Source organism: Pan troglodytes, chromosome 4 (genome assembly GCF_028858775.2).
Source record: "Pan troglodytes isolate AG18354 chromosome 4, NHGRI_mPanTro3-v2.0_pri, whole genome shotgun sequence".
Lineage (NCBI taxonomy): Eukaryota > Metazoa > Chordata > Mammalia > Primates > Hominidae > Pan > Pan troglodytes.
Window position 1 is genome coordinate 130,744,940 of NC_072402.2, and position 27,041 is coordinate 130,771,980.

Genomic DNA, 27,041 nt, shown 5'->3' on the forward strand with positions numbered 1-27,041 from the left:
GTCAGCCTCCCCAGTAGCTGGGACTACAGGCACCTGCCATCACGCCCAGCTAATTTTTTGTATTTTTAGTAGAGATGGGGTTTCACCATGTTAGCCAGGATGGTCTCGATCTCCTGACCTTGTGATCCACCCACCTCGGCCTCCCAAAGTGCTGGGATTACAGGTGTGAGCCACCGTGCCCAGCCTATTTATTTATTTATTTAATTTTAGCTTAATTTTAGGCTAGCCAAATGAAACAATGGGAGTGGAGAAGGAACAAAGAAATCTGTAACTGGTTGTGATCAATTAGTTGTAAACACCACTGGACTTGGACCAGCCTCCCTCGGGACTTCTTAAGGAAGTGAATCAGTTTATCGAGTAGATAGCACAGTGTCCAAACAGTAAAAAGTTACCCAGCAGTTCTATGATTTTTCATTCTTGATTTTGTCCACAATTTTTGTTAGAGAACTATCTGGAGCTGAAGATTCATAAATGAGGCCCAACATTACTCATTGTCTTTATTCCAAGTGGTTCTTAGCATATGGCAACTTGTATTGTTTCTTATTTAATTTTAAATTAGTCATGGGCTGGGCGCAGTGGCTCACGCCTGTAATCCTAGCACTTTGGGAGGCTAAGGTGGGTGGATCACTTGAAGTCAAGAGTTCAAGACCAGCCTGGCCAACATGGTGAAACCCCATCTCTACTAAAAATACGAAAATTAGCCAGGCAGTAATGGTGCGCGCCTGTAATCCCAGCTACTCGGGAGGCTGAGGCAGGAGAATCACTTGAATCTGGGAGGTGGAGGTTGCAGTGAGCCAAGATTGCACCACTGCACTCCAGTCTAGGGAACAGAGTAAGACCTGTCTCAAAAAAATAAAAAATTAATTAATTAATTAATGGAGTACTCACTAATCATGGCAGACGGTGTCTCACACCTGTAATCTCACCACTTTGGGAGGCTGAGGTGGAAGGATAGCTTAAGCCCAGGAGTTCGAGACTAGCCTGGGCAACATGATGAGACCTCATTTCTAGAAAAAATACAAAAATTAGCCAGGCATGGTGGCACACACCTGTAGTCCCAGCTACTAGGGAGGCTGAAGTGGGAGGATCGCTTGAGCCTGGGAGGTCAAGGCTGCAGTGAGCTGTGATCATACCACTACACTCCAGCCTGGGCAACAGAATGAGACCCTATCTCCAAAAAAAACAAAAACAAAACAAAACAAAAACATAGATGTTCACTACTGTTCACTTGCAAAATTTCATGATAAAAAAAATAAACCCACTAAGACAGCATGAACAGGAGAGGAGTGCATAGGGGCGCATCTCCTCACATAAACTTTCTACCAGTCTGCTTTCAAGCCCTCCTTGTGCCTTGGCTGGCAGAAGTCTGTGGTGCCATCAAGTTTGGAAGCTTTTCAGAGTCTGTGGCTTGCTTCCTGTTGTCTTTTACTCACTGTGGGCTTGGGCTTGGGCTTTCTTTGGTTATTCAAGTCAACATCCGCTTTTCAGCTTCTAGTATAGTTGTCATTTCTCATCTGTTACATCTCCTATGGTGATTAATTTTATGTGTCAACTTTACTGGGCTAAGGGATGCCCAGATAGCTGGTAAAACACTATTTCTGGGTGTTTTGGGAAGAGATTAGCATTTGAATCAGTAAACTGACTAAATAAGATCCATTCCCCTAGGCATCATTCAGTCCATTGAGAGCCTATATGGAAATAGAAAAGGCAGAGGAAGAGAGAATTCTCTCTTTATTATTATTTTTTTTTTTGAGACAGAGTCTCGCTCTGTTGCCCAGGCTGGAGTGCAATGGTGTGACCTTGGCTCACTGCAACCTCCACCTCCCAGGTTCAAGCAATTCTCTTGCCTCAGCCTCCTGAGAAGCTGGGATTACAGGCACCCCACCACCACACCTGGCTAATTTTTGTATTTTTAGTAGAGATGGGGTTTCACCATGTTGGCCAGGCTGGTCTCAAACTCCTGACCTCAGGTAATCCACCCACCTCAGCCTCCCAAAGTGCTGAGATAACAGGCATGAGCCACAACACCTGGCCTTTATATGTCTTTGTATAGTACTTTCCAAAGGAGAGTTCTGTTAATGTTTGTGGTTATTACTGATTAGCTTGAATAGCAGACACAAATGCCCATGGGGGTACACAAAAAACTTTCAAGAACACTGAAGTTATTAAAGCGATTCTCCTGCCTCAGCCTCCTGAGTAGCTGGGATTATAGGCATGCGCCACCGTGCCTGGCTAATTTTTGTATTTTCAGTAGAGATGGGGTTTCACCATGTTGGTCAGGCTGGTCTTGAACTCCTGACCTCATGATCTGCCTGCCTTGGCCTCCCAAAGTGCTGGGATTACGGGCGTGAGCCACTGTGCCCAGGGGTGCCTGGCTAATTTTTGTGTTTTTTGTAAAGATGCGGTTTCACCATGTTGGTCAGCCTCGAACTCCTGAGCTCAAGCAATCCGCCTGCTTTGGCCTCCCAAAATGCTGGGATAACAGCCGTTAGCCACCGCGCTCAGCCTGGAACCACCTTAATCAAGTGATCAAGGTCAACATTGCCAGTAATAAATAAGACACATGAACATTATGAATCTCATGATATGATTGAGGACATTCCATTTCTGTAATATTCTTCCAAAAAGCATAACCTCAGTTCAATCACAAGAAAATATCAGACAAATCCAAATTTTTTTTTTAGACAGTCTCACTGTCACCCATGAAGGAGTGCAATGGCACAATCTCGGCTCACTGCAACCTCCACCTCCCAGGTTCAAGCGATTCTCCTGCCTCAGCCTCCTGAGTAGCTGGGAGTACAGGCGTGCGCCACCACACCTGGCTAATTTTTTTGTATTTTTAGTAGAGAGGCGGTTTTACCATGTCAGTCAGGCTGATCTTGAACTACTGACCTCAAATGATCCAGCCACCTCGGCCTCCCAAAGTGCTGGGATTACACGCGGGAGTCACCACGCCCGACCAAACAAACCCAGATTGAGGGGTATTAGACAAGATAATTCTTCAAAAGTGACAAGGGCATGAAAGACAAGGTAACACTGAAGTATTGAGACTGTAGTAAAGGTAGAACTAAAAGTATTTCTGGGTAGTATTCTGGAATATAAAAAGGATATTAGTGGGAAAATGAGCAAAATATGAATAAGGTTTTCAGTTTAATAGTATTTTACTATGCTATAATAGGATGTCTTTAAAAAATAGTATTTTACTAGATGTTAAATTTCTTGGTTCTGGCAATTGTGACATGGTTATGTAAGACGTTAACACTATGGGAAGCTAGATGAGGTTTATAAGGAAATTGTACTATTTTTGCAACTTTTCTATAAATCTACAGTTCAAAATTTAAAAAGAATAAATATGGCTAAGAATATGAAACACCCTCTCTGCACTTTTTCCACTTCCAGTGTTAACTTATGGCTAATGCTGTATTTTCATTCTAGGGTAAAATTGCTATATTATAAAGTCTATTAATATAAACAAAATGTGTGTGGAATGAAAACCTAGGATCTAACGACTCCTTTTGATATGAATGTGGTTAAGTAACATACTCACTACATTTGCCAGGGACTCAACTTCCAGAGTCCTGCCTTTAGGCAGGACTAAAAATAAAACTCTCTAAAAGTTAGTCTCCACTTTGCCATTGATTCTGTTTTTTGTTTTTTCTCACTCTGTCACCCAGGCTGTAGTGCAGTGGCACACTCATGGCTCAGTGCAGCCTCAACCTCCTGGGCTCAATCTATTCTCTTGCCACAGCCTCCTGAGTAGCTGGGACTACAGGGGCACATCACCATGCCCAGCTAATTTTTTAATTTTTTGTAGAGACAGAGTCTTACTATGTTGTCTAGGCTGGTCTCATATTCCTGGACTCAAGTGATTCTCCCGTCTTGGCTTCCCAAAATGTTGGGATTACAGGCATGAGCCACTGTGACCAGCCTGATTCTGTCTTTTTGAATGAAATGTGTGACTAGAAGAACTGAGTTCCTGCTCTCTGTACCTCTCCAGTCATACTTTTAACAGCCATGATAGTAAAACTTTAAAATTGGAATTTGTTCAAATGTCTTTACACCTCAAATGGAATAACTGGCATTAAATAAAACACTAAAGAGATAACAGAAGTTTAAGCTTGTGAGCACAAATTGTGAGTTTTATTTAACTGCAAGTGATGCAACCTATGTAACACATTCTTTTCTCATCCGTGTTCTTTAACTACTAATATTACCTTTACAGAGACAAACATTATAAAATGTGCCTGATTGGTAATTTATTAACTCTATCTGTCAAGTGATAATATTCTGTAGGCAGCCTTTGAAATGATGTTTTGAGAATTTATTTACAACCATTGAACACAGATGGTTTTGTAAAACTGACAATTACAGGCTCCTTAAACTCACAACATACATATATTTCAATATTTAAATAGCCCGTTTTCTTCAAAAGTAATTTTCTACTGCTTTTTCATAAAAATATAAAAAAGACAACATTTATAGTTTTAAAAACCTATATTTAACCCAAATCAAATTTTTTCTACAAATGATACCTCTTTCCAAAAAGTTAAAAAGACATCACAGAATACTGTGATGTTAAACCAAAGACTCATCACAATAACAGCATTTTACTTTTAAGAAATATTGTGCAGTATCTCCTTTTTAACCTTTCATGCTAGATTTCAACTATGTATATCCTATGTAAACACACCAGATTAATCCTAGTCATTCATATATATGCAGTAGACTGTCATATATGACCAGTTACCATACAAACTATAATACCATATTTTCAAAAATAGCAAAAGGCAATCTTTATGAAAGCTTAAAAAAAGCTTTTAATAAAAGGCGACCAACATTGCCCTAATTTTCAGTAAAAATTACCTCTTCTTCCTACCTTTCCCCCTGCTTTGAATGGTACCTTTTATTGCATGTTAATACACAAAGATATTTCTAGCACTTCTACTTAAGTTAGCCTCTTACATGGCTGCTTTCTTTTCTGATACACTGACTTTTAACAGAAGGCACCGAGATTAGACTCCTAAGAAGTTTCAATTTTTTTGTCCCTTTTTAGGTTCCTCTAGAATAATTTTCCTCAGAAAAAGATAACTTGAAAAACTTAAGGAACCAGAAGAAAATGAATGACGTAACACAGCAATTTGAAACTTACAGCATTCAAAAACTATAAATATATTAATAGGCTCCTTGAACATAGCACTTAGGACAAAAAGTCAGATAACTTTCTGAACATAAATGTAAAAATAGAGCACATTTATTAATAGTAGGAAAACTCCTAAGCTTACAGTAACAACATATTAAATCTTACATAACATACTGCCAAAAGCATTAGAAATCCACTGCCAGATATCCTGACGCACCATCCTGAAAATATGTCTGATACATATCACTAACATATATAACAAAGTATGGCATTTATTTCACAGAGAGAAAAGATAGTTTCATCACACAAACAGATTTGCAGATTTCAGCTTTAAGTTCTAGAGATATATTTTAAAGATAAAAAAAAGATTCACCCTTCAAATAAAAGTCTCTCTCTATAAGCCATTATTAATACTCTCTATGCTCTTACAATGTAAAACATTTAGAAACTTTTGAATTCTAGAAATGTTCACCAGTTAACCTACTTGGCCTTAACATATTCTAAATTCCCTTTCAAGAATCACATCAATGTTTTCAGTCCATCGGTCCAATATGAATGGAGCAACTCTATTTCTTTTTCTTCTTCTTTGGTGGTTCATCGTCAGAGCTGCTATCTGTGCTGGTGCTACTGCTACTGGAAGAGCTGGAATCTGAGTCTGAATCAGAGGAGGAGGAAGAGGTTGTGGAGGAGGCTGAGGATGAGGAACTAGAGGAGCTTTCATCAGTGTCACTGTCCTCTGAGGAGGAAGAGGTAGATGTTTCTTCACTCTCTGATGAAGAATCACTGGCAGAACTGTCACTGCTACTGCTACTGGAACTGGTTACACTCTTAGACCTATTAGACAATACAGAGTTATATACATGGGAAGGTGACATGTAATAGAATGTTAAAAGCAATTTCATTTTTTTTTCTTTTCGAGACAGAGTCTTGCTCTGTTGCCCAGTGTGGAGTGCAGTGGCACAATCTCAGCTCACTGCAACCTCCGCCTCCCAGGTTCAAGAAATTCTCTTGCCTCAGCCTTCCAAGTAGCCGGGATTACAGGTGCGCACACTGACGCCCAGATGATTTTTGTATTTTTAGTAGAGATGGGGTTTCATCATGTTCACCATGTTGGCCAGGCTGGTCTCGAACTCCTGACCTCATGATCTGCCCGCCTCAGCCTCCCAAAGTGCTAGGATTACAGGCGTGAGCCACCGCGCCCAGCCAAAAGTGATTTCATATGATTCCGTATATATGCTTATATATTGAAGCTTTGCTAGCATGTTATCCTTAGGTTTGATGTTTTGGAGATTGCCTGTTGTAAACCACAGTCCCTCTCTTTACAAGGCATTGTTACTTCAGCAACTTAATTCTCTTGGATGGAATTCAAGATAAGCATATCTACTATATTACATTTCAGAGGGAATAATGTCAGAATAAAGCTGCAGTATAACAATTGGGTCTATTTAAACCTCATGTAGCTTAGCTGGTGACTGTTTCATCATCTTTATTTTAACTACTTCAGACCAGATATGGCTGGCCAACAATTTCTTACCAGTCTATTAACACTTCCTATTCTAAGCCAAGAGAAGACAATTATTTATTGTTTCCAGGTACAAGGACTCTAGAAAGTTGGAGTAAAAGGAGAAATGGAAGCAATGCATTTCCAGACAGGTTAAAAAAAGGAACTTATCAGAAAATAGGATGATTATTTAATTATAAATTGCAGTAAGAGGCTTCAGATCCAAATCTTATAGCTATTTTTTTTGAGACAGAGTTTCGCTCTGTTGCTCAGGCTGGAGTGTAATGGCATGATCTTGGCTCATGGCAACCTCTGCCTCCCAGGTTCAAGCAATTCTCCTGCCTCAGCCTCTCAAGTAGATGGGATTACAGGCATGTGCCACCACACCCAGCTAATTTTTCTATTTTTAGTAGAGACACGGTTTCACCATGTTGGACAGGCTGGTCTCGAACTCCTGACCTCAGGTGATCCACCCACCTTGGCCTCCCAAAGTGCTGGGATTATAGGCAGGAGCCACTGCATCTGGCATAGCTATTGTTTTAAAATCACCTTTCCCATCCCGCCAATTAGTATTACATGTTATCTATAAAACACTGCTAAAACCACACATACCTTTTTTTCTTGGCCTTTCTTTCTACATTGGTTTCTCCAATGCTGATAAACACGAGGGGGAAAAAAGCTCCTGTTAATAGAGTGATTATACACAGCTCAGACAAGCCCTTCTACTATCCCCGAAATCATTTTACTCTGGAGAAACATTCTGTGTTTTTATCACATACAGAGTACAGTATTTCTTATTATAAGCAAGTGGAAAGTCTGCCATTGTAGGCTGTATACGGTACATGCAGTCAACTTAACCAGCATTTAAGCAAGACAATGTATCTTAGCACCTGTATAAAAGTCAGGTAGGTTAGTAGTTAAGATGATTAAATTTTTTTAGTCTGGAACTTAGGCTGATATAGCTGTATCACTACCTCCTGAACAACAGAACAAAGCTAATAGCACAATAGCCCTAATTTGTAGTTTGAGTTCTCAGAATCATACAAATAGCCATTTCATAATTTTTCAAAAGCAGCCCTTTAATTTAAAATAACTATTTCTTTTTCTGCATGTCCCGTTATTTACTTTTTTTTTTTTTTTTTTGAGACAAAGTCTTGTTCTGCTGTCCAGGCTGGTGCAGTGGCGCGATCTTGGCTCACTGCAACCTCCGCCTCCTGGGTTCAAGGAATTCTTCTGCCTCAGCCTCCTGAGTAGCTGGGACTACAGGTGTGTGTCACCAAGCCCGGCTAATTTTTACATTTTTAGTAGAGACAGGGTTTTATCATACTGGCCAGGCTGGTCTCAAACTCCTGACCTCATGATCCGCCCACCTTGGCCTCCCAAAGTCCTGGGATTACAGGTGTGAGCCACCCTGCCTGGCCGAGTTATTTACTCTTTAAAGACCAGAAATGTAATACTTCAAAACTATGCTCACTCACATTAGTTATAAAGTCTGGTAAATTTGAATGAAAGGGACAAATAGCTTGCTGCTATTATTCTGTCAAACAACATGCATACTAAATCAGGTTTTTAAATTACAGAATTAGGCCAGGTGCGGTGGCTCACACCTGTAATCCCAGCAGTTTGGGAGGCCGAGGCAGGCAGATCATTTGAGGTCAGGAGTTCGAGACCAGCCTGGCCAACATGGTGAAACCCTGTCTCCACTTAAAAAAACACAAAAATTAGCCAGGCTTAGTGGTGCATGCCTGTACTCCCAGCTACCCAGGAGACTGAGGCAGGAGAATCTCTTGAACCTGGGAGGCGGAGGTTGCAGTGAGCTGAGATCGCACCATTGCACTCCAGTTTGGGCGACAGAGCAAGACTCTGTCTCAAAATAAAAACAACAACAACAACAACAAGAAAAAAACAATTAATTCTATCACCACTGTCCTGTAAATTTAACTTTTTTTTTTCTTTTTGAGATAGGGTCTCACTGTTACCCAGGCTGGAGTGCAGTGGCATGATCTTGGCTTACCGCAACCTCTGCCTCCCAGCCTCAAGCAATCCTCCCACCTCAACCTCTGGAGTAGCTGGGACTACAACACGCACCACCATGCCTAACTTTTGTATTTTTTGTAGAGACGGGGTCTGACCATGTTGCCCAGGCTGGTCCTGAACTCCTAAGCTCAAGCAATCTGCTCACCTCAGCTTCCCAAAGTGTTGGGATTACAAGTGTGAGCCACCACACATGGCCAATGTTTTTATATCCTGGCCTTCTCTATATTTCCTAGATAATGCTTCCATCATTGTTTCCTGAGTCTCCAAACATAAACATGTATTTATGTAAAGTTTTTTACACAATGGAATTACTTACTGAATTGTCATTTTGGGCATAAAATAAGAGGGTGAAGTATACTTATTAAATTATAACTGAATCAAAATTCAGCAATCTTTTTTTTTTTTTTTTTTTTTTTTTGAGATGGAGTCTCCCTCTGTCGCCCAGGCAGGAGTGCAGTGCTGGATCTCGGCTCACTGCAAGCTCCACCTCCCGGGTTCATGCCATTCTCCTGCCTCAGCCTCCCGAGTAGCTGGGACTACAGGTGCCCGCCACTATGTCTGGCTAATTTTTTTGTATTTTTAGTAGAGACAGGGTTTCACCATGTTAGCCAGGATGGTCTCGATCTCCTGATCTTGTGATCCACCCGCCTCAGCCTCCCAAAATGCTGGGATTGCAGGTGTGAGCCAAGGTGCCTGGCCAGCAATCTTTTTTAACAGAGCCAGATTCATGTAATTATATATATTTTTAGACCAAAATACTTGTGAGATACAATTAGAAAAACAAAAGTAAATGTCAAAATAAAATTTTATTTATTTATTTATTTTTTGTAGAGGTGAGACTTGTTATGTTGCCCAGGCTGGTCTCAAACTCCTGTCCTCAAGTGATCCTCCCACCTTAGCTTCCCAAAGTGCTAGGATTATAGGTGTGTGCCTAAACTAGAATGAAAATTTTCATAACCCGTATTTCATTCTTTAGGACAGGGGTCTTCAAACATTTTTTTTGCTTACATTCCTAATAAAATAATTTCTGGAAAACTCATACTTACAATTCTAAGTTTTAATATTTGCAAAGGGCATATTATATACATATTATAAAAAGTTCTACAATAATTTAATACCTATTATTCACATAAGAACATATGAACATTTTTAACAGCTGATACTTTTTCTTTTTTTTTGAGGTGGAGGCTCGTTCTGTCGCCCAGGTGGGAGTGCTGTTGCATGATCTTGGCTCACTTCAACCTCTGCCTCCTGGGTTCAAGCAATTTTCCTGTCTCAGCCTCCTGAGTAGCTGGGATTACAGGTGCCCGCCACCATGCCTGGCTAATTTTTGTACTTTTAGTAGAGATGGCGTTTCACCATGTTGGCCAGGCTGGTCTCGAACTCTTGACCTCATGCAATCCACCCACTTTGGCCTCCCAAAGTATTGGGATTACAGGTGTGAGCCACCACGCCGGGCCTTTTTTTAAGAAACAGGGTCTTGGCAGATACTACTTAGCCCAGGGCCTGGTGGCTAGGCTGGTTGTCTCCTTTCCAGTTGGAGGCTTCTGCTGCAAACATTCTCCGCCAGATCATGGGTCAGGCCAAGAAGCATGCGAAGTTGATCCCCCTTTTTGTATTTATTGGAACTGGAGGTATTGGAGCAGCACTGTTTCTCTCGCCTCTGACATTGTTCAATCCAGATGTTTGTTGGGACAGAAAGAATAACCCAGAGCCCTGAACAAACTGGGTCTCAATGATCAATACAAGTTCTACTCAGTGAATGTGGATTACAGCAAATTGAAGAAAGAAGGTTCAGATTTCTAAATGAAATGTTTTACTATAAAGCTCCTTTAGAATGAAGGTCTTCCAGAAGCCATCTGCACAATTTTCCACTTAACAGGAAATATTTCTCCTCTAAATGCATGAAATCATGTTGAGGTAATCTACTGGAGATTACACTGATTAATAAATAACTGAAAGTTGAAAAAAAAAACAAAAAACCCAGCATCTTGCTATGTTGCCTAGGCTGTTCTTAGACTTCTGGCCCCAAGTGATCCTCTTGTCTTGGCCTCCCAAAGTGCTGGGATTACAGGCATGAGCCACAGCATTTGGCTGATAGTATAAATTTTAATAACTATTACATTAAAACAAACTTATTGGTAATGTGTATATATATATATTTTTGGCGAGATACAGTCTCACTGTATCACCCAGGCTGGAGTGCAGTGGTGTGATTTCAGCTCCCTGCAACTTCTGCCTCCTGGGTTCAAGTGATCCTCCTGCCTCAGCTTCCCAAGTAGCTGCGATTACAGGGTGCACCACCGCACCCAGCTAATTTTTGTATTTTTAGTAGAGACAGGGTTTTGCCATGTTGGCCAGGATGGTCTCGAACTCCTGACCTCGAGTGATCCACCCACCTCGGCCTCCCATACTGCTGGAATTACAGGCGTGAACCACTGTGCCCAGTCCGGAAATGCATTTCTTAATGACAGATTTTTTTCTAGTTTATGTATCTATAAATAAATATTTCTTCATGGTAGAATGTGACCAGGTTTGGCATCAATTAAATTCCTATTTTTAAATTTTATTTTTTCAATAGAGATGGCTCCTTGGGAATTATTTCTTATTTTTTCTTTCTTTTTTTTTTTTTGAGATGGAGTTTCGCTCTCGTTGCCTAGGCTGAAGTGCAATGGTGCAGTCTCGGCTCACCACAACCTCCGCCTCCCGGGTTCAAGTGATTCTCCTGCCTCAGCCTCCCAAGCAGCTGGGATTATGGGCATGCGCCACCACGTCTGGATAATTTTGTATTTTTAGTAGAGACGGGGTTTCTCCATGTTGGTCATGTTAGTCTCAAACTCCCAACCTCAGGTGATCCACCCGCCTTGGCCTCCCAAAGTGCTGGGATTACAGGCATGAGCCACCGCGCCCGGCTTAATTCTTATTTTATTTTTATTTTTATTTTCTGAGACGGAGTCTCGCTCTGTCACCCAGGCTAGAGTGCAGTGGCGCGATCTCAGCTCCCTTGCAAGCTCCGCCTTCCGGGTTCACGCCATTCTCCTGGCTCAGCCTCCCGAGAAGCTGGGACTACAGGCGCCCGCCACCACGCCCGACTGATTTTTTGTATCTTTTTAGTAGAGACAGGGTTTCACTGTGTTAGCCAGGAAGATCTCCATCTCCTGACCTCGTGATCTGCCTGCCTCGGCCTCCCAAAATGCTGGGATTACAGGTGTAAGCCACCGTGCCCGGCTTAATTCTTAAGTGTTACATATTTAACCTAGAGAAACCCTAACCTAAATAGATTGATTGGAATGGAAAGACTTTTGTTATTTCCATGTCACTCGATTCTCTGCATTCCATCTGTTATATTCCACAAGTCACATAATAATATTCCATTAAAATATGCTTTTTAACTGACAATTCAATTAGGTCATCTTCAATTTTGTTGAGGGAAAAACCTTAAAAAAGAATTTACTCTCAGCTGGGTGCGGTGGCTCACGCCTGTAATCCCAGCACTTTGGGAGGCCGAGGCGGGCAGATCATGAGGTCAGGAGATCGAGACCATCCTGGCTAACATGGTGAAACCCAGTCTCTACTAAAAATACAAAAAATTAGCCAGGTGTTGTTGCACGCACCTATACTCTCAGCTACTCTGGAGGCTGAGGCACAATCACATGAACCTGGGAAGCAGAGGTTGAAGTGAGCTGAGATCGCACTACTGCACTCCAGCCTGGGTGACAGAGCAAGACTCTGTCTCAAAAAAAAAAATTTTTACTCTAAAAAATTATGGCCAGCTGGGCATGGTGGCTCATGCCTATAATCCCAGCACTTTGGGAGGCTGAGGTGGGTGGATTGCTAGAGCTCAGGAGTTTGACACCACCCTGGGCAACATGGCAAAATCCCATCTCTACCAAAAATACAAAAAATTAGCCAGGCGTGGTGGTGTGCACCTGAAGTCTCAGCTACTGGGGAGGCTGAGGTGGGAGAATTACTTGAACCCAGGAGGTGGAGGTTGCAGTGAGCTGAGACTGCACTCCAGCTTGGATGACACAGTGAGACTCTGTCTCAAAACAAACAAACAAACAAAACTATTATGACTATTCACTTTCTCAGCACAAACACCACTATTCTGAAAAACCATCTAGGTTTTTATACGTGAGGACAATACACTAAGGTATGTTAGAGATGGGTAAGAGGTATACCTTTCTTTTGTGAGATTAGAGAAGCGTTGTTAGAAAAGGGGAAGTAGAAAAGGAGACCAGTAGGCAAGTTATCATCAGATTTGTTTTAGGAAGAATTGTATATGAATGTTGATAATCTAGAAATTGATTATCTATTCCTGCATAACTCTTGAAGAACTTTCACGTCACAAATTAGAAGACTGTTGCCTTGAAAGTCTAAATATTTAAGACACTATTATACAGCTAACAGCCCTTAGGAAGACGCTGCTTTTTTTTTTTTTTTTGAGACAGAGTCTCGCTCTGTTGCCCAGTCTGGAATGCAGTGGCACAATCTCAGCTCACTGAAACTTCCACCTCCCAGGTTCAAGTGATTCTCTTGCCTCAGCCTCCTGAGTAGCTGGGATTACAGGTACCTGCCACCATGCCCGGCTAATTTTTGTATTTTTAGTAGGGATGGAATTTCACCATGTTGGCCAGGTGTCGGCCTTCCAAAGTGTTGGGATTATAGGTGTGAGCCACCCCGCCCAGCCAATTCTTCTTTTTATAAACATAAATCATAGCATATTATATATTCTGTTCTGTACCATAATTAATATACCTGGTACTTCTTGGATAGCTTTCCATGTCAGCTCATATAATCTATCTGTTAATTCAATTGTCATTTCATTGACAGTTGAGGCAAAAAAGCAAAATGATTAAGACCATGAATCTGGGGGACAGGCTGCATGATTTAACACTTACTTTTTCTTCTTACTAGCTGTATGACAATGAGTAAGTTATTCAACATCTCCTTGCTTTAGTTTCTTCATATGTAAAATGAAGACAATAATACTACCTACCTTAATAGTGTAGATATCAGGTTTAAATAAGCTAATACTTATAAAGACCCTAGAATAGTACTTGGCACACAGTAAGCATCTATTAAACATTAGTAACATTATAATTAAAATCTGGAGAACCACCATGAAACGTTTGGTCCTTTAATAAATTCTATATACACATTAAAAAAATATTCCTTTGGATACCACATGTAAACCTACCTTTGTTGCAATAATAATCTGTTTTCTTTTTCTTTTAAAGCTTTCTTTAGTTCTGCTGTCCTTGAGGGCCTATGTAGGTATTTTCTTTTTCCTGTGCATTCGTAAGTCCAATGTCCAAATTCCAAGCATTTCTGACATCTTACATGTTGCTTATTTGCTTCACTACAGAACAAAAAATAGAATACAAGCCTTAAAATTCTGTCTTGTGACTTTCACCCTAAAAACTATAAAAAATATAAAGGATAAAATTATGTTTACTCTTATGGTCCAATTCATAAAAATCAACATTTTACCCTTTATGTTAAGTGAGATTTAATACAACAAAGTATAATAAGTGTAATGACATGGTTTGGCTGTGTCCCCATCTAAATCTCATCTTGAATTCCCACATATTGTGGGAGAAACCTGGTGGGAGGTAACTTAATCATAGGGGCAAGTCTTTCCTGTGCTGTTCTTGTGATAGTGAATAAATCTCACAAGATCTGATGGTTTTAAAAATAGGAGTTTCCGGCTGGGTGTGGTGGCTCACACCTATAATCCCAGCACTTTGGGAGGCTAAGGCAGGCGGATTACGAGGTCAGGAGATTGAGACCATCCTGGCTAACATGGTGAAACCCCATCTCCACTAAAAATACAAAAAAATTAGCCAAGCGTGGTGGTGGGCGCCTGTAGTCCCAGCTACTCAGGAGGCTGAGGCAGGAGAATGGTATGAACCCGGGAGGCAGAGCTTGCAGTGAGCCAAGGTTGCACCACTGCACTCCAGCCTGGGCAACAGAGCGAGACTCCGTCTCACACACACACACAAAAACAAAAAACCACAGGAGTTTCCCTGCACAGTCTCTCTCTCTTTTCTTGCTGCCGTCCATGTAAGACGTGACTTGTTCCTCCTTGCCTTCTGCCATGATTGTGAGGCCTCCCCAGACATGCTGAACTGTGATTCCAATAAACTTTTTTGTTTTGTAAATTGCCCAGTCTTGGGTATGTCTTTATCAGCAGTGTGAAAATGGATTAATACATATAATAAATGGTTAAAAGCATAGACCTTGAAGTTAAGATACAGTTGAATTCAAATCTTGGCTCCTCAATTCTGTTCCAGTTATGTGAGACTAGGGCATTCAGACTACTTTCCAGCTCAGAACTAGAAAAGACCGTCAAAACATTTTTAACAAGCTTCTTTAAGAATCGAAAAATTGGCCAGGTGTGGTGGCTCACACCTGTAATCCCAGCACTTTGGGAGGCTAAGGCAGGCAGATCACGAGGTCAGGAGATCGAGACCATCCTGGCTAACACGGTGAAACCCTGTCTCTACTAAAAATATAAAAAATTAGCTGGGCGTGGTGGTGGGTGCCTGTAGTCCCAGCTACTGGGGAGACTGAGGCAGGAGAATGGTGTGAACCTGGGAGGCAAAGCTTGCAGTGAGCCGAGATTGCGCCACTGCACTCCAGTCTGGGTGACAGAGTGAGACTCTGTCTCAAAAAAAAAAAAAAAAAAAAAAAGAATCAGAAAATCAGGCTGGGAGCAGTGGCTCACGCCTGTAATCCCAGCACTTTGGGAGGCTGAGGCAGGTGGATCAGGAGGTCAGGAGTTTGAGACCAGCCTGGCCAACATGGTGAAACCCTGTCTCTACTAAAAATACAAAAATTAGCTGGGCGTGGTGGTGGGCACCTGTAATCCCAGCTACATGGGAGGCTGAGGCAGGAGAATCATTTGAACCTGGGAGGCGGAGGTTGCAGTGAGCCGAGATTGCGCCATTGCACTCCAGCCTGGGCAACAGGGTGAGACTCCATCTCAAAAAAAAAAAAAAAAAAAAAAAAAAAATCAGAGAATCAACAAGGGGGTCAAGCCGACCAGCTGAAATGGCTCAGGTCTGTAATCCCAGCATTTTGGGAGGCCACGGTGGAAAGATTGCTTGAGGCCAGGAATTTGAGACCAGCCAGGCAGGACAACACAGCAAGACTCAATCTCTACAATAAATTTTGAAAAATTAGCCAGGGCCAGGCCTGGTGGTTCACGCTTGTAATCCCAGCACTTTGGGAGGCCAAGGGAGGCAGATAACTTGAGCTCAGAAGTTTGAGACTAGCCTGGGCAACATGGTGAAACCCTGTCTCTAAAAAAAACTACAAAAATTAGCCGGGTGTGGTGGCAAACAGCTGTAGTCCCAGCTACTTGGGAAGCTGAGATAGGAGGTGCAATTGAGCCCAGGAGTTTGAGGCTACAGTAAGCTATGATTGCACCACTGCACTTCAACTTGGGTGACAGAGGGAGATTCTCTCTTTTTTTTTTTTTTAAAGATGAAGTCTCACTCTGTTGCCCAGGCCAAGAGTGCAGTGGCACGATCTTGGCTCACCACAAGCCTCCCAGGTTCAAGCAATTCTCCTGCCTCAGCCTCCTGAGTAGTTGAGACTACAGGCACGCACTATCACGCCCGGCTAATTTTTGTATTTTTTGTAGAGGTGGGGTTTTGCCATGTTGGCCAGGCTGGTCTCAAACTCCTGGCCTCAAGTGATCCACCTACTTCGGCCTCCCAAAGTGCTGGGATTACGGGCATGAGCCACTGCACCCTGCCTGATTCTGTCTCTTAAAAAAAAAACAAAAAAGATGGCCAGGTGCGGTGGCTCATTCCCATAATCCCAGCGCTTTGTGGGGCTGAGGTGGGCGGATTGCTTGAGGTCAGAAATTCGAGACCAGCGCGGCCAACATGGTGAAACCCATCTCTACTAAAACAAAAATTGCCAGGCTTGGTGGCACACACCTGTAATCTCAGCTACTCAGGAAGCTGAGGCAGGAGAATCGTTTGAACTTAAGGAGGCAGAGGTTGCGGTGAGCCGAGATCATGCCACTGCACTCTGGCCTGGGCGACAGAGTAAGACTCTGTCTCAAAAAAAAAAAAAAAAAAAAAAAAAAGAATAATCAAAACAAGATATGGAAGAAGATAGAAATCTAGAATTAAGTCAACTTTTGTACTGGGTGTGTCTGTCCATTGCAAGAGGGTAAGCATCACATATTACAAGCTAGGGAGATAAACTCTGTGTCAGAGTTAAGACGAAGGGCTATACCCTACAAATAAACCCAAGTTCTTAGAAACTTCAGCCAACTTCTAGTTACCTAGAAGACTGAGAAAAATCCAGTCCCTGAAATTGGACTGAGATACAGCCAAGGAAGAAAAAGAAGTAAAAGAATTGAAAAGGAAGAAATAAACCTGTCATTTCTTTTCGATAAAGTGTTAGGTACACTGTAAATCCTAATGAATCTACAGATAAAATATTTTGAAATAATTAGAATTAAGTGAGTTTAGCAAGGTTTTAAATTTGGGTCAGCAATGTTTTTTTTTTTTTTTGGAGATGAAGTCTTGCTCTGTCGCCCAGGCTAGAGTGTAGTGGCACGATCTTGGCTTACTGCAGCCTCTGCCCCCCAGGTTCAACCAATTTTCCTGCCTCAGCTTCGGGAGTAGCTGGGACTACAGGCACACACCACCACGCACGGCTAATTTTTTTAATTTTAGTAGAGACGGGGTTTCACCGTATTATCCTGGCTGGTCTCGAACTCCTAGGCTCAGGCAATCCACTTGCCTCAGCCTCACAAAGTGCTAGGATTACAGGTGTGAGCCACCGTGCCCAGTACAGGTCAGCAAATTTTTCTGTAAAGGGTCAGGTAGTAAATATTACAGGCTTTGTGGAACAAGAGGCAAAACTGTGGATGTTATATAGGTACTCATATAACATGAGAGAAAACAAATTTCCATATTTTGTGGATGAAATGAAGGCTCATATATAAACAACATTCTTAGCTTATGGGCCTCCAAAAACAGGTAGCAGGCAGGATTCAGTGACCATGGTTTGTGGAACCTTATATTAGCTATAGAGACACCATATAAAGATGAATTGAGTTTCTATATAACAAAAAACAGTTTTCGTATTTTGTTTGTAGAGATGAGGTCTCCTTATGTTGCCCAGGCTAGTTTCAAATTCCTGAGCTCAAGTGATCCTCGCACCTTGGCCTCCCAAAGTGCTGCGATTACAGGCATGAATCACTGCACCCAGCCACAAAAACAGTTTAAAAGGAACTTTTTTTTTTTTCTTTTTGAGATGGAGTTTTGCTCTTGTTGCCCAGGCTGGAGTGCAATGGCGCGATCTCAGGTCACTGCAACATCCACCTCCCGGATTCAAGCGATTCTGCCTCAGCCTCCCAAGTAGCTGGGATTACAGGCGCCTGCCACCACACCCAGCTAATTTTTTGTATTTTTAGTAGAGATGGGGTTTCAATATGTTGGTCAGGCTGGTCTCGAACTCCAGACCTTAAGTGATCCACCCGCCTTGGCCTCCCAAAGTGTTGGGATTACAGGTGTGAGCCACCGCACCTGGCTAAAAGGAACTTTTTAATTTAAAAATATATATTTTTTCTTTTTTAGAGAAGAGGTCTCACTAAGTTGCCCCGGCTGGTCTTGAACTCCTGGGCTCAAGCAATCCTCCTGCTTTGGCCTCCCAGATTACAGACATGAGCCACTGCATAAGTGAACATTTTTAAAAGATAATATTTATAATAATCCTAAAAACTACCAAATACCTAGAAAACAGAGAAAAGAAGTGTGAGACTTTTATGCAAAAACAAACCTTAGGCCAGGCATGGTGGCTCACACCTGTAATCCCAACACTTTGGGAGGCCAAGGCAGGTGGATCACAAGGTCAGGAATTCAGGACCATCCTGGCCAAGATGATGAAACCCCATCTCTAATAAAAATACAAAAAAATTTAGCTGCATGCAGTGGTAGACACCTGTAATCCTAGCTACTCGGGAGGCTGAGGCAGGAGAATTGCTTGAACCTGGGCAGCAGAGGATGCAGTGAGCCAAGATCATACCACTGCACTCCAGCCTGGGCGATATAGTGAGACTCCATCTAAAAAAAAAAACAACAAAAAAAAAACCTGACTGAGATAAATTAAATACCAATAAAAGTAGCTAAACAAATAGAGAGATATACCATGTTCATAGACTGGAAGGTTCAGTATTATAAAATGTCAGTTCTCCCCAAATTCCTGTATAGATTCAAAGCAATTCCAATAAAAATCCCAAAAGTTTTTTTGGGTGCAGAACTTAACAAGCTCATTCTAAAATACGTACACAGCCAGGCTTGATGGCTCTCTCTTGTAATCCCAGCGCTCTGGGAGGCCAAGGTAGGCAGACCATTTGAGGTCAGAAGTTCGAGACCAGCGTGGGCAACACGGTGAAAGCCCATCTCCAACAAAAAAAATTTCTAAAACATTATCTGAGCATGGTGGCAGGCACCTGTAGTCCCCAGCTACTTGGGAGGCTGAGGCAGGAGAATTGCTCAAACCTGGGAGGCAGAGGTTGCAGTGAACCAAGATCATGCCACTGCACCCTAGCCTGAGCGACAGAGTGAGCCTCCATCTCAAAAAAAAAAAAAAAGAAAGAAAGAAAAAAAGAAAAAAGTGGGCCAGGCTCAGTGGCTCACGCCTGTAATCCCAGCACCTTGGAAGGTCGAGGCAGGCGAATCACCTGAGGCCAGGAGTTCGAGACCAGCCTGGCCAACACAGTGAAACCCCATCTTTACTAAAAATATAAAAATTAGCCGGGTGTGGTGGTGCATGCCTGTAATCCCAGCTACTTGGGAGGCTGAGGCAGGAGAATTTCTTGAACTCAGGAGGCAGAGGTTGCAGTGAGTCAAGATCACACGACTGCACTCCAGCCTAGGCAACAGAGTGAGACTCCATCTCAAAGAAAAAAAAAAAAGTGTACAGAAATTCAAAAGGCCAGTAACAGACAAAATGCCCTTGTAAAAGAACAAGTAGGGAAGAATTTAATTAAAAAAAAAGAAAGATGGATAACAGAAAAATAAGATGAAGTAGAATATGAAAAGATAGTACAAAAATGGGACTAGGGGCCGGTCACAGTGGCTCATGCCTATAATCCCAGCACTTTGGGAGGCCAAGGTGGGTAGATCACTTGAGGTCAGGAGTCCAAGACCAGCCTGGCCAACATGGTGAAACCTCATTTCTACTAAAAATACAAAAAATAGGCCGGGTGTGGTGGCTCACGCCTGTAATCCCAGCACTTTGGGAGGCCGAGGTGGGCGGATTACAAGGTCAGGAGATCGAGACCATCCTGGCTAACACGGTGAAACCCCGTCTCTATTAAAAATACAAAAAAATTAGCTGGGCGCAGTGGCGGGTGCCTGTAGTCCCAGCTACTCAGGAGGCTGAGGCAGGAGAATGGCGTGAACCCGGGAGGCAGAGCTTGCAGTGAGCCTAGATGGCGCCACTGCACTCCAGCCTGGGTGACAGAGGGAGACTCCGTCTCAAAAAAAAATAAAAAATAAATAATAATAATAAATAAATAAAAATAAAAATACAAAAAATTAGCTGGGCATGGCAACGCACACCTGTGGTCCCAGCTACTTGGGAGGCTGAGGCAGGAGAATTGCTTGAACCCGAGAGGCACAGATTGCAGTGAGCCGAGATAGCACTGCTGCACTCCAGCCTGGGCGACAGAGTGAGACTCCATCTCCAAGAAAAAAAAAAAAAAAAAAGGACTAGGAAACACAAATTAACAATAAACATATGAAAAAGTATTCATTAGTAATCAAAGAAAAGCAAATTAAAACCCCAACAAAACACCACTACACACCTCCCAGAAAGACTAAAAATAAAAACTAGTAATAGCAAATGTTAGCAAAGATATGTAGCAAAAGAGGCCAGGCGTGGTGGCTCACACCTGTAATCCTGGCACTTTGGAAGGCTGAGGCGGGCAGATCACGAGGTCAGGAGTTCGAGACCAGCCTGGACAACATAGTGAAACCTCGTCTCTACTAAAAATACAAAAATTAGCTGGGCATGGTGGTGCGCGCCTGTAGTCCCACCTACTTGGGAGGCTGAGGCAGGAGAATCGCTTGAACCCAGGTGGCGGATGCTGTGGTCAGCCAAGATTGTGCCACTGCACTCCAGCCTGGGCAACAAAGCAAGACTCCATCTCAAACAATATATATATATGTAGGAAAAGAAATATCCATCCACTATTGATAAGAATACAAATTGGTACAACTATTTTGGAAAAAAAAAAAGCCTCAAAAACAACCATTTACTATAGTTGAAAAGATATGCTTACTCTATGGCCCAGCAATTCTACTTGTATGCAATAGAAATCTATGCACAAGTATACCAAAAAATATTTACAATATTGCTTTTCCTTTATGTATTATAGCTTTTAAAAATTTTCAGTCACAACCTTACAGAAAAGTTCTAACTCTGTTTCAAATAATTATTTTTCCTGAATCATTTGTAAGCTGCCCACTTGATTGCTCATCAACCCAGAATATTTTCCTGCATATTTTCTGTAAACTAGAATCTTCTCCTATATATCAATCAAAATCAAGAAATTAATGTTGATACATTCCTACTATTTACTCTTTTTTTTTTTTTTTTTTTTGAGACGGAGTTTTGCTCTTGTTGCCCAGGCTGGAGTGCAATGGCACGATTTCAGCTCGCTACAACCTCCGCCTCCCAAGTTCAAGCAATTCTCCTGCCTCAGCCTCCCCAGTAGCTGGGATTACAGGCATGTGCCACCACGCCTGGCTAATTTTTTTTTGTATTTTTAGTAAAGGGGGGGTTTCCTCCATGTTGGTCAGGCTGGTCTTGAACTCCTGACCTCAGATGATCCGCCCACCCCAGACTCCCAAAGTGCTGGGATTACAGGCGTGAGCCACCGCGCCCAGCCCTATTTATTCTTTAGACCACACTTAAGTTGCATCAAATGTCTTAACGTCCCGTATAGCAAATTCAGTTCAGCACCACAGTTGCACTTGTCACATTTCTTTAGTCTCCTTCAGTAGGGAAGAGTTCCTCAGTCACGTCTTGCTTTTCATGATCTTGACACTTTTAGAAGATTACAAGCCAGGTATCTTCACAGTGTGCTTCAATTTGAGTTGGAAAATTTGCTTCCAAGCCCACTCATGTGGCTATCTGCAGAAGGCTTTAGTTCCTTGCCATGTTGGCCTTTCCACAGTGCTTACAACACAGCTTTGCCCAGAGTGAATGACCAAGACCATCAGTTGTGCTGTATTCTACTGATCACACAGACCAACCATGGTATAACGCGTGATTACACAAGGGTGTACCAGGAGACAGAGATCATCATAGTCCATCTTAGAGGCTGGCTATCACATCTGATATCTCTGAGTATCTTTGGCAGGAATAAAACAGAAGTGATGCTGTGTACTTCTCATTGTATCCTATCAGGTTAACATAAGATTTCAATTTGTTTTATTACTGATGATGTTCACTTTGATCCCTTGATTAAGGAGTGTCTACCAGACTTCGCCACTGTGAGGTTTTTTTTTTTTTTTTTTTTGAGACTAAGTCTTGCTCTGTCACCCAGGCTGGAGTGCAGTGGCGTGATCTCAGCTCACTGCAGCCTCTGCCTCCTGGGCTCAAGAGATTCTCCTGCCTCAGCCTACTGAGTAGCTGGGATTACAGGTGCGCACCACCACACTCAGCTAATTTTTGTATTTTTAGCAGATACAGGGTTTCACCATGTTGGCCAGGATGGTCTCGAACTCCTAACCTCAAGTGATCTGGCTGACTTGGCCTCCCAAAGGGCTGGGATTACAGGCAGAAGCCACCGCATTTGGCCTGTAAAGTTACGTTTCATCCTTTTGTAATTGTGGCAGTTTTAAAATATGTTCACAAATTTTGTGGAATTGTAATTCCCCTCTCCTTGGGTGTGGCTTGGACTTCACAACTTGCTTCCAACTAACAGAATGAAGCAAGGTGAGGGAGTGTGACTTTGAAGACTAGGTCAAGTAGCTGCCATGTCATGAAGATACTCAAGCAGCCTCCACAATGACCCATGTGGCAAGGAACCTTACCCTGCTGTCAATAGCCATGTAAGTGAACCATCTTGGAAGCAGATTCCCAGTTCTGGTCAAGCCTTCAGATAACTGCTGCCCCTGCCAACATCCTGATCACAACTACATGGGAGAGCCTGAGTCAGAACCACTCGCCTAGGTCACTCCTCAATTCCTGACCCAGGGAAACTGTGAATTGATATTTATTGTTATAAGCCACTAAATTTTAGGAGTAATCTGTTACACAGCAATTGATAACTAATAATTATTTTGTGGGCTAATACTTGAAAATCCATAAATATCCTACTCCTCATTAAATATTTAGTTCCTTTATTCATGAGTGTGGATTAATGTTTTTCCATTTTATTCAATGGGTTATAATCCATCACCATCTTTTAGTCTGAGGCTCAAATTGTCACAGTTTTGGTCAGTGGGAGCTCCTTCAAGCTGGATTCTGTGTTCTTTTGACATGGCTCCTTTATTATTTGGGTATTTCCTTGATTTCTGGTACAACAACAAAAAAATATAGGCTCAGTTTGTATTTTCCCTGCTCCAGCCTGAAACCAGCCATTTCTCCAAGGTGATCTGATAATGTTTGGAGCCAACATGGGGGCACACACGTGCTTGCTGTTACTGGGACACTGCTGCTCCTAGTTAGTGTCAGTGGACAGAGCTAGGGAACACACACACCTACTCACCTGTCAAATATACATACTTACATCTATATTTAATATTTTGAAAACCATGATTTCACACTGATAATTTTAATTCTAACCCAATTTCACAGATTTTTAAAATTTTTCTCCGCTTGATCTTAGCCAAAAAGCCGAGAAGCAATTATTATTTATTTTTCTCTCTTTTTTTTATTCTGAGACGGAGTTTTGCGCCTGTGCCCAGGCTGGAGTACAATGGCGCAATCTTGGCTCACTGCAACCTCCGCCTCTGGGGTTCAATCGATTCTCTTGCCTCAGCCTCCCAAGTAGCTGGGATTACAGGCGCCTGCCACCACACCCGGCTAATTTTTGTATTTTTAGTAGAGGTGGGGTTTCACCACATTGGCCAGGCTGGTCTTGAACTCCTGACCTCAGGTGATCTGCCCGCCTCAGTCTCCCAAAGTGCTGGGATTATAGGTGTGACCCACCGCGCCCAGCTATTTTTCTCTTCTATACTTCCTTCTTCAGGAAGAAACCTGGCTCCCACTATCCTTAATAGATTACTTATTTGGTCAATTCCCCTTATGTAACCAATTGCCCATTGTTGCCACTGCTGCCTCCTCCCCCATATCCTCTTAACTTCACTTGGAATCTGCCCTGCACCCCCACCCACGACTCCCATTGCCAGGCAGGCCCCCCCCCCAGACACATTTCTCTTTATACACAGGCTCCGGTACCCTATACCAAATTATACCTACTCACATACCCTGTGTGGATATTCTCTCCATGAGGAGACAACTTTTGTTAAACTGCCTCATGTGGATGTTCTCTCCACGAGGAGACAACTTTTGTTAAACTGCCTCGTGTGGACACCTTTGACCCAGCTTGGGATCTGACACCCTGCATTGGACTTCCCCACTACTGGATGACCTCTGCAACCTGCTGACATCACAAGCCAGTTCAAGCTCCTCTGTAGGTGCTCTCCTGACCCCACATTCAGCTCTAATATTTCAAAGCCAAGTTGACCCTCTGCATAGACACCTAGTGTGCTCTATTCTACCCAATACCTTTAGGATTGCATTGTTCAGGAAGGGAAGAGGAAGAACTATAAAAATGTCCATAGCATGATTTTTTTTTTCATTTTTGAGACAGTGTCTGACTCTGCTGCCCAGACTGGAGTGTGATGATGTGATCATGGCTCACTGCAACCTGAATCTCCTGAGCTCAAGCCATCCTTCCACCTCAGCCTCTCAAGCAGCTGGGACCACAGGTGCGCACCACCACACATGGCTAATATTTTTAGTTTTTGTAAAGATAGGGTCTCACTATGTTTCCTAGGCTGGTTTCAAACTCCTGGCCTCAAGCAATCTTCCCACCTCAGCATCCCAAAGTGCTGGGATTGTAGGCATGAGCCACTGTGCTTGGCAGCATGATTTGCAGTATTCTCAAAATTGGAAATAATATGAAAGTAGAACAGAAGTTTGTGGTACAGAATACAGAGGAATACTTCATGGTAATACCAAAGAATAAATTACAGCTTCATTTAACATAAGATATAAGATAGACTCAAAATAATCCAAATTGAACGATTGAACGATTCTATACAAAGTTTAAAGAGACAGCCAGGTGTGGTAGCTCACTCCTGTAATCCCAACACTTTAGGAGGCCAGGTGGGTGGATCACTTGAAGCCAGGAGTTCGAGACTAGCCTGGCCAACATGGCAAAACTCTGTCTCTACTAAAAATACAAAAAATTAGCTGGGTGTTGTGGCACATGCCTGTAGTCCCAACTGCGTGGGAGGCTGAGGCCTATGAATTGCTTGAAACCAGGAGGCAGAGGGTGCAGTGAGCCGAGATCGCACCACAGCACTCCAGTCTGGGCAACAAAGTGAGAATCTGTCTCAAAAAAAAAAAAAAAAAAAAAAAAAGACAAAATTAAACTCTAGTGCACAGATAGTAAATAAACCAAGGCCAGGTGTGTTGGTTCACACCTGTAATCCCAGCACTTCTTTAATGTTTTAAGAAATCTTTACTCTTTTACTACATAGCTATATGATCTTCAGCAAGCTGATTTTTTTTTTTTAAATTACAATAGAGAAAAGGTCTCACTACGTTGCCCAATCAGGTCTCAAACTCCTGGGCTGAAGCGATCCTCCCTCCTTGGCCTCTCTCTTTTTTTTGAGACGGAGTCTTCCTCTGTCGTCCAGGCTGGAGTACAGTGGCGCAATCTCGGTTCACTGCAACCTCCGCCTCCCAGGTTCAAACGATTCTCGTGCCTCAGCCTCCCAAGTAGCTAGGACTACAGGGTGTGCCACCCTGCCCTACTAATTTTTGTATTTTTAGTAGAGATAGGGTTTCGTCATGTTAACCAGGCTAGTCTTGAACTCCTGACCTCAGGTGATCCTTGGCCTCGGCCCACCTTGGCCTCCCAAAGTGCTGGGATTACAGGCGTGAGCCACCACGTCCAGCCTGCGCTGCATTTTTATGGGCAAGAATCTTCTGCAATACTGTAAGTTTCCTATGACTTAAAGATTTGAGAAACAGTGCAAAGACAATGAAAGAAGCAGGCCCTCATAGAGTCACATAGCCAGGAAGGTTGGACTAGACAGAGCACTCAGTAATCGTCTTTTCTTTCTGTCCATTTCAAAGCCTTTCACGATTTTCCCTAAAAATGAAAATATGTGAGGGTGTTGGGGGTGGGGGTCCATAGTCTTCTTTTCCAAGCTTATAGGTTGTTTTCTTCATATTGAGAAACTGATAGCTTGGGACCCTAGTCATTAAAAATATCCACCAGACATTCTGGAGTTTGTTTTTTATTGTTATAAATACGACATTCACAAATATCATCTAAAGCTCAGGTATGAGGCTGGACGCAGTGGCTCACGCCTATAATCCTGGCACTTTGAGAGGCCAAGGCAGGATTACCCGAGCTCAGGAGTTTGAGACCAGCCTGGGCAACACTGTCTCTAAAAAAAAAAAAAAAACAGAGAGAGAAAACAAATGAAGCCCAGGTATGATTAACATATTTTATATGTATGTTTTAAACACTCACAACTCACAAATCACCCCTAAAAATACTAATTTTCCATAAAGATTGCTGAGTTAGACAAACAAAATTTCGAAACAAACAAGATTACCATTTCTTTCTACCCAAATGAATTATCTGTTCAAACAATATTTCATTTCTATTTGCTAAGGTAAGGCTGAGGGATGTATTGTAACGGTACAGGCTTTTTACGTGAAATGACGTTCTTTGATACCAAAAATACTAGGACACACTTGCCATATTGGCAAAGTTGTTTTTTTAATGCCTATTGTTGGCAAAAGCAGGGAATAGCCACTCTGTAAACGGACACCGCTGGTGAGAATGTAAAGTGGCACAAATTTTTCAAAGGGCAACTTGTTAATATGCAACAAAAAAATTTTAAATGTGCATACCAGCTGGGTGCAGTGACTCACACCTGTAATCCCAGCACTTTGGGAGGCGAAGGCGGGTGGATCACTTGAGGTCAGGAGTTCAAGACCAGCCTGGCCAACATGGTAAAACCCGTCTCTACTAAAAATAAAAAAATTAGCTGCGTGGGGTGGTGCATCTGTAGTCCTAGCTACTTGGGAGGCTGAGACAGGAGAATTGCTTGAATCCCAGAGGCAGAG

At 42.4% G+C, this 27,041-nt stretch overlaps 1 protein-coding gene and 1 pseudogene across 6 annotated transcripts in view; one reads left to right on the forward strand and one right to left on the reverse strand.

Annotated features, from left to right (window-relative positions):
- Positions 1-4,111: 4,111 nt before the first annotated feature.
- ZCCHC10 (zinc finger CCHC-type containing 10) overlaps positions 4,112-27,041 on the reverse strand; it is a 29,659-nt gene continuing 6,729 nt past the window's right edge. For 2 of the 6 annotated variants that reach the window (XM_517929.7, XM_009449646.5), the window contains 3 exons: positions 13,879-14,040; positions 7,254-7,295; positions 4,112-5,974 (listed from right to left, as the gene is read on the reverse strand). In XM_517929.7, coding sequence (XP_517929.1) covers positions 5,707-5,974; positions 7,254-7,295; positions 13,879-14,040 — 472 coding nt within the window. In that variant the 3' untranslated portion in view covers positions 4,112-5,706. Of the gene's footprint in view, positions 5,975-7,253; positions 7,324-13,878; positions 14,041-27,041 lie in introns of all 6 variants that reach the window. The other 4 variants (XM_009449650.5, XM_009449649.4, XM_009449648.5 and 1 more) reach the window with 2 other exon arrangements.
- Positions 9,341-10,484, forward strand: LOC129144066 (cytochrome c oxidase subunit NDUFA4-like; annotated as a pseudogene).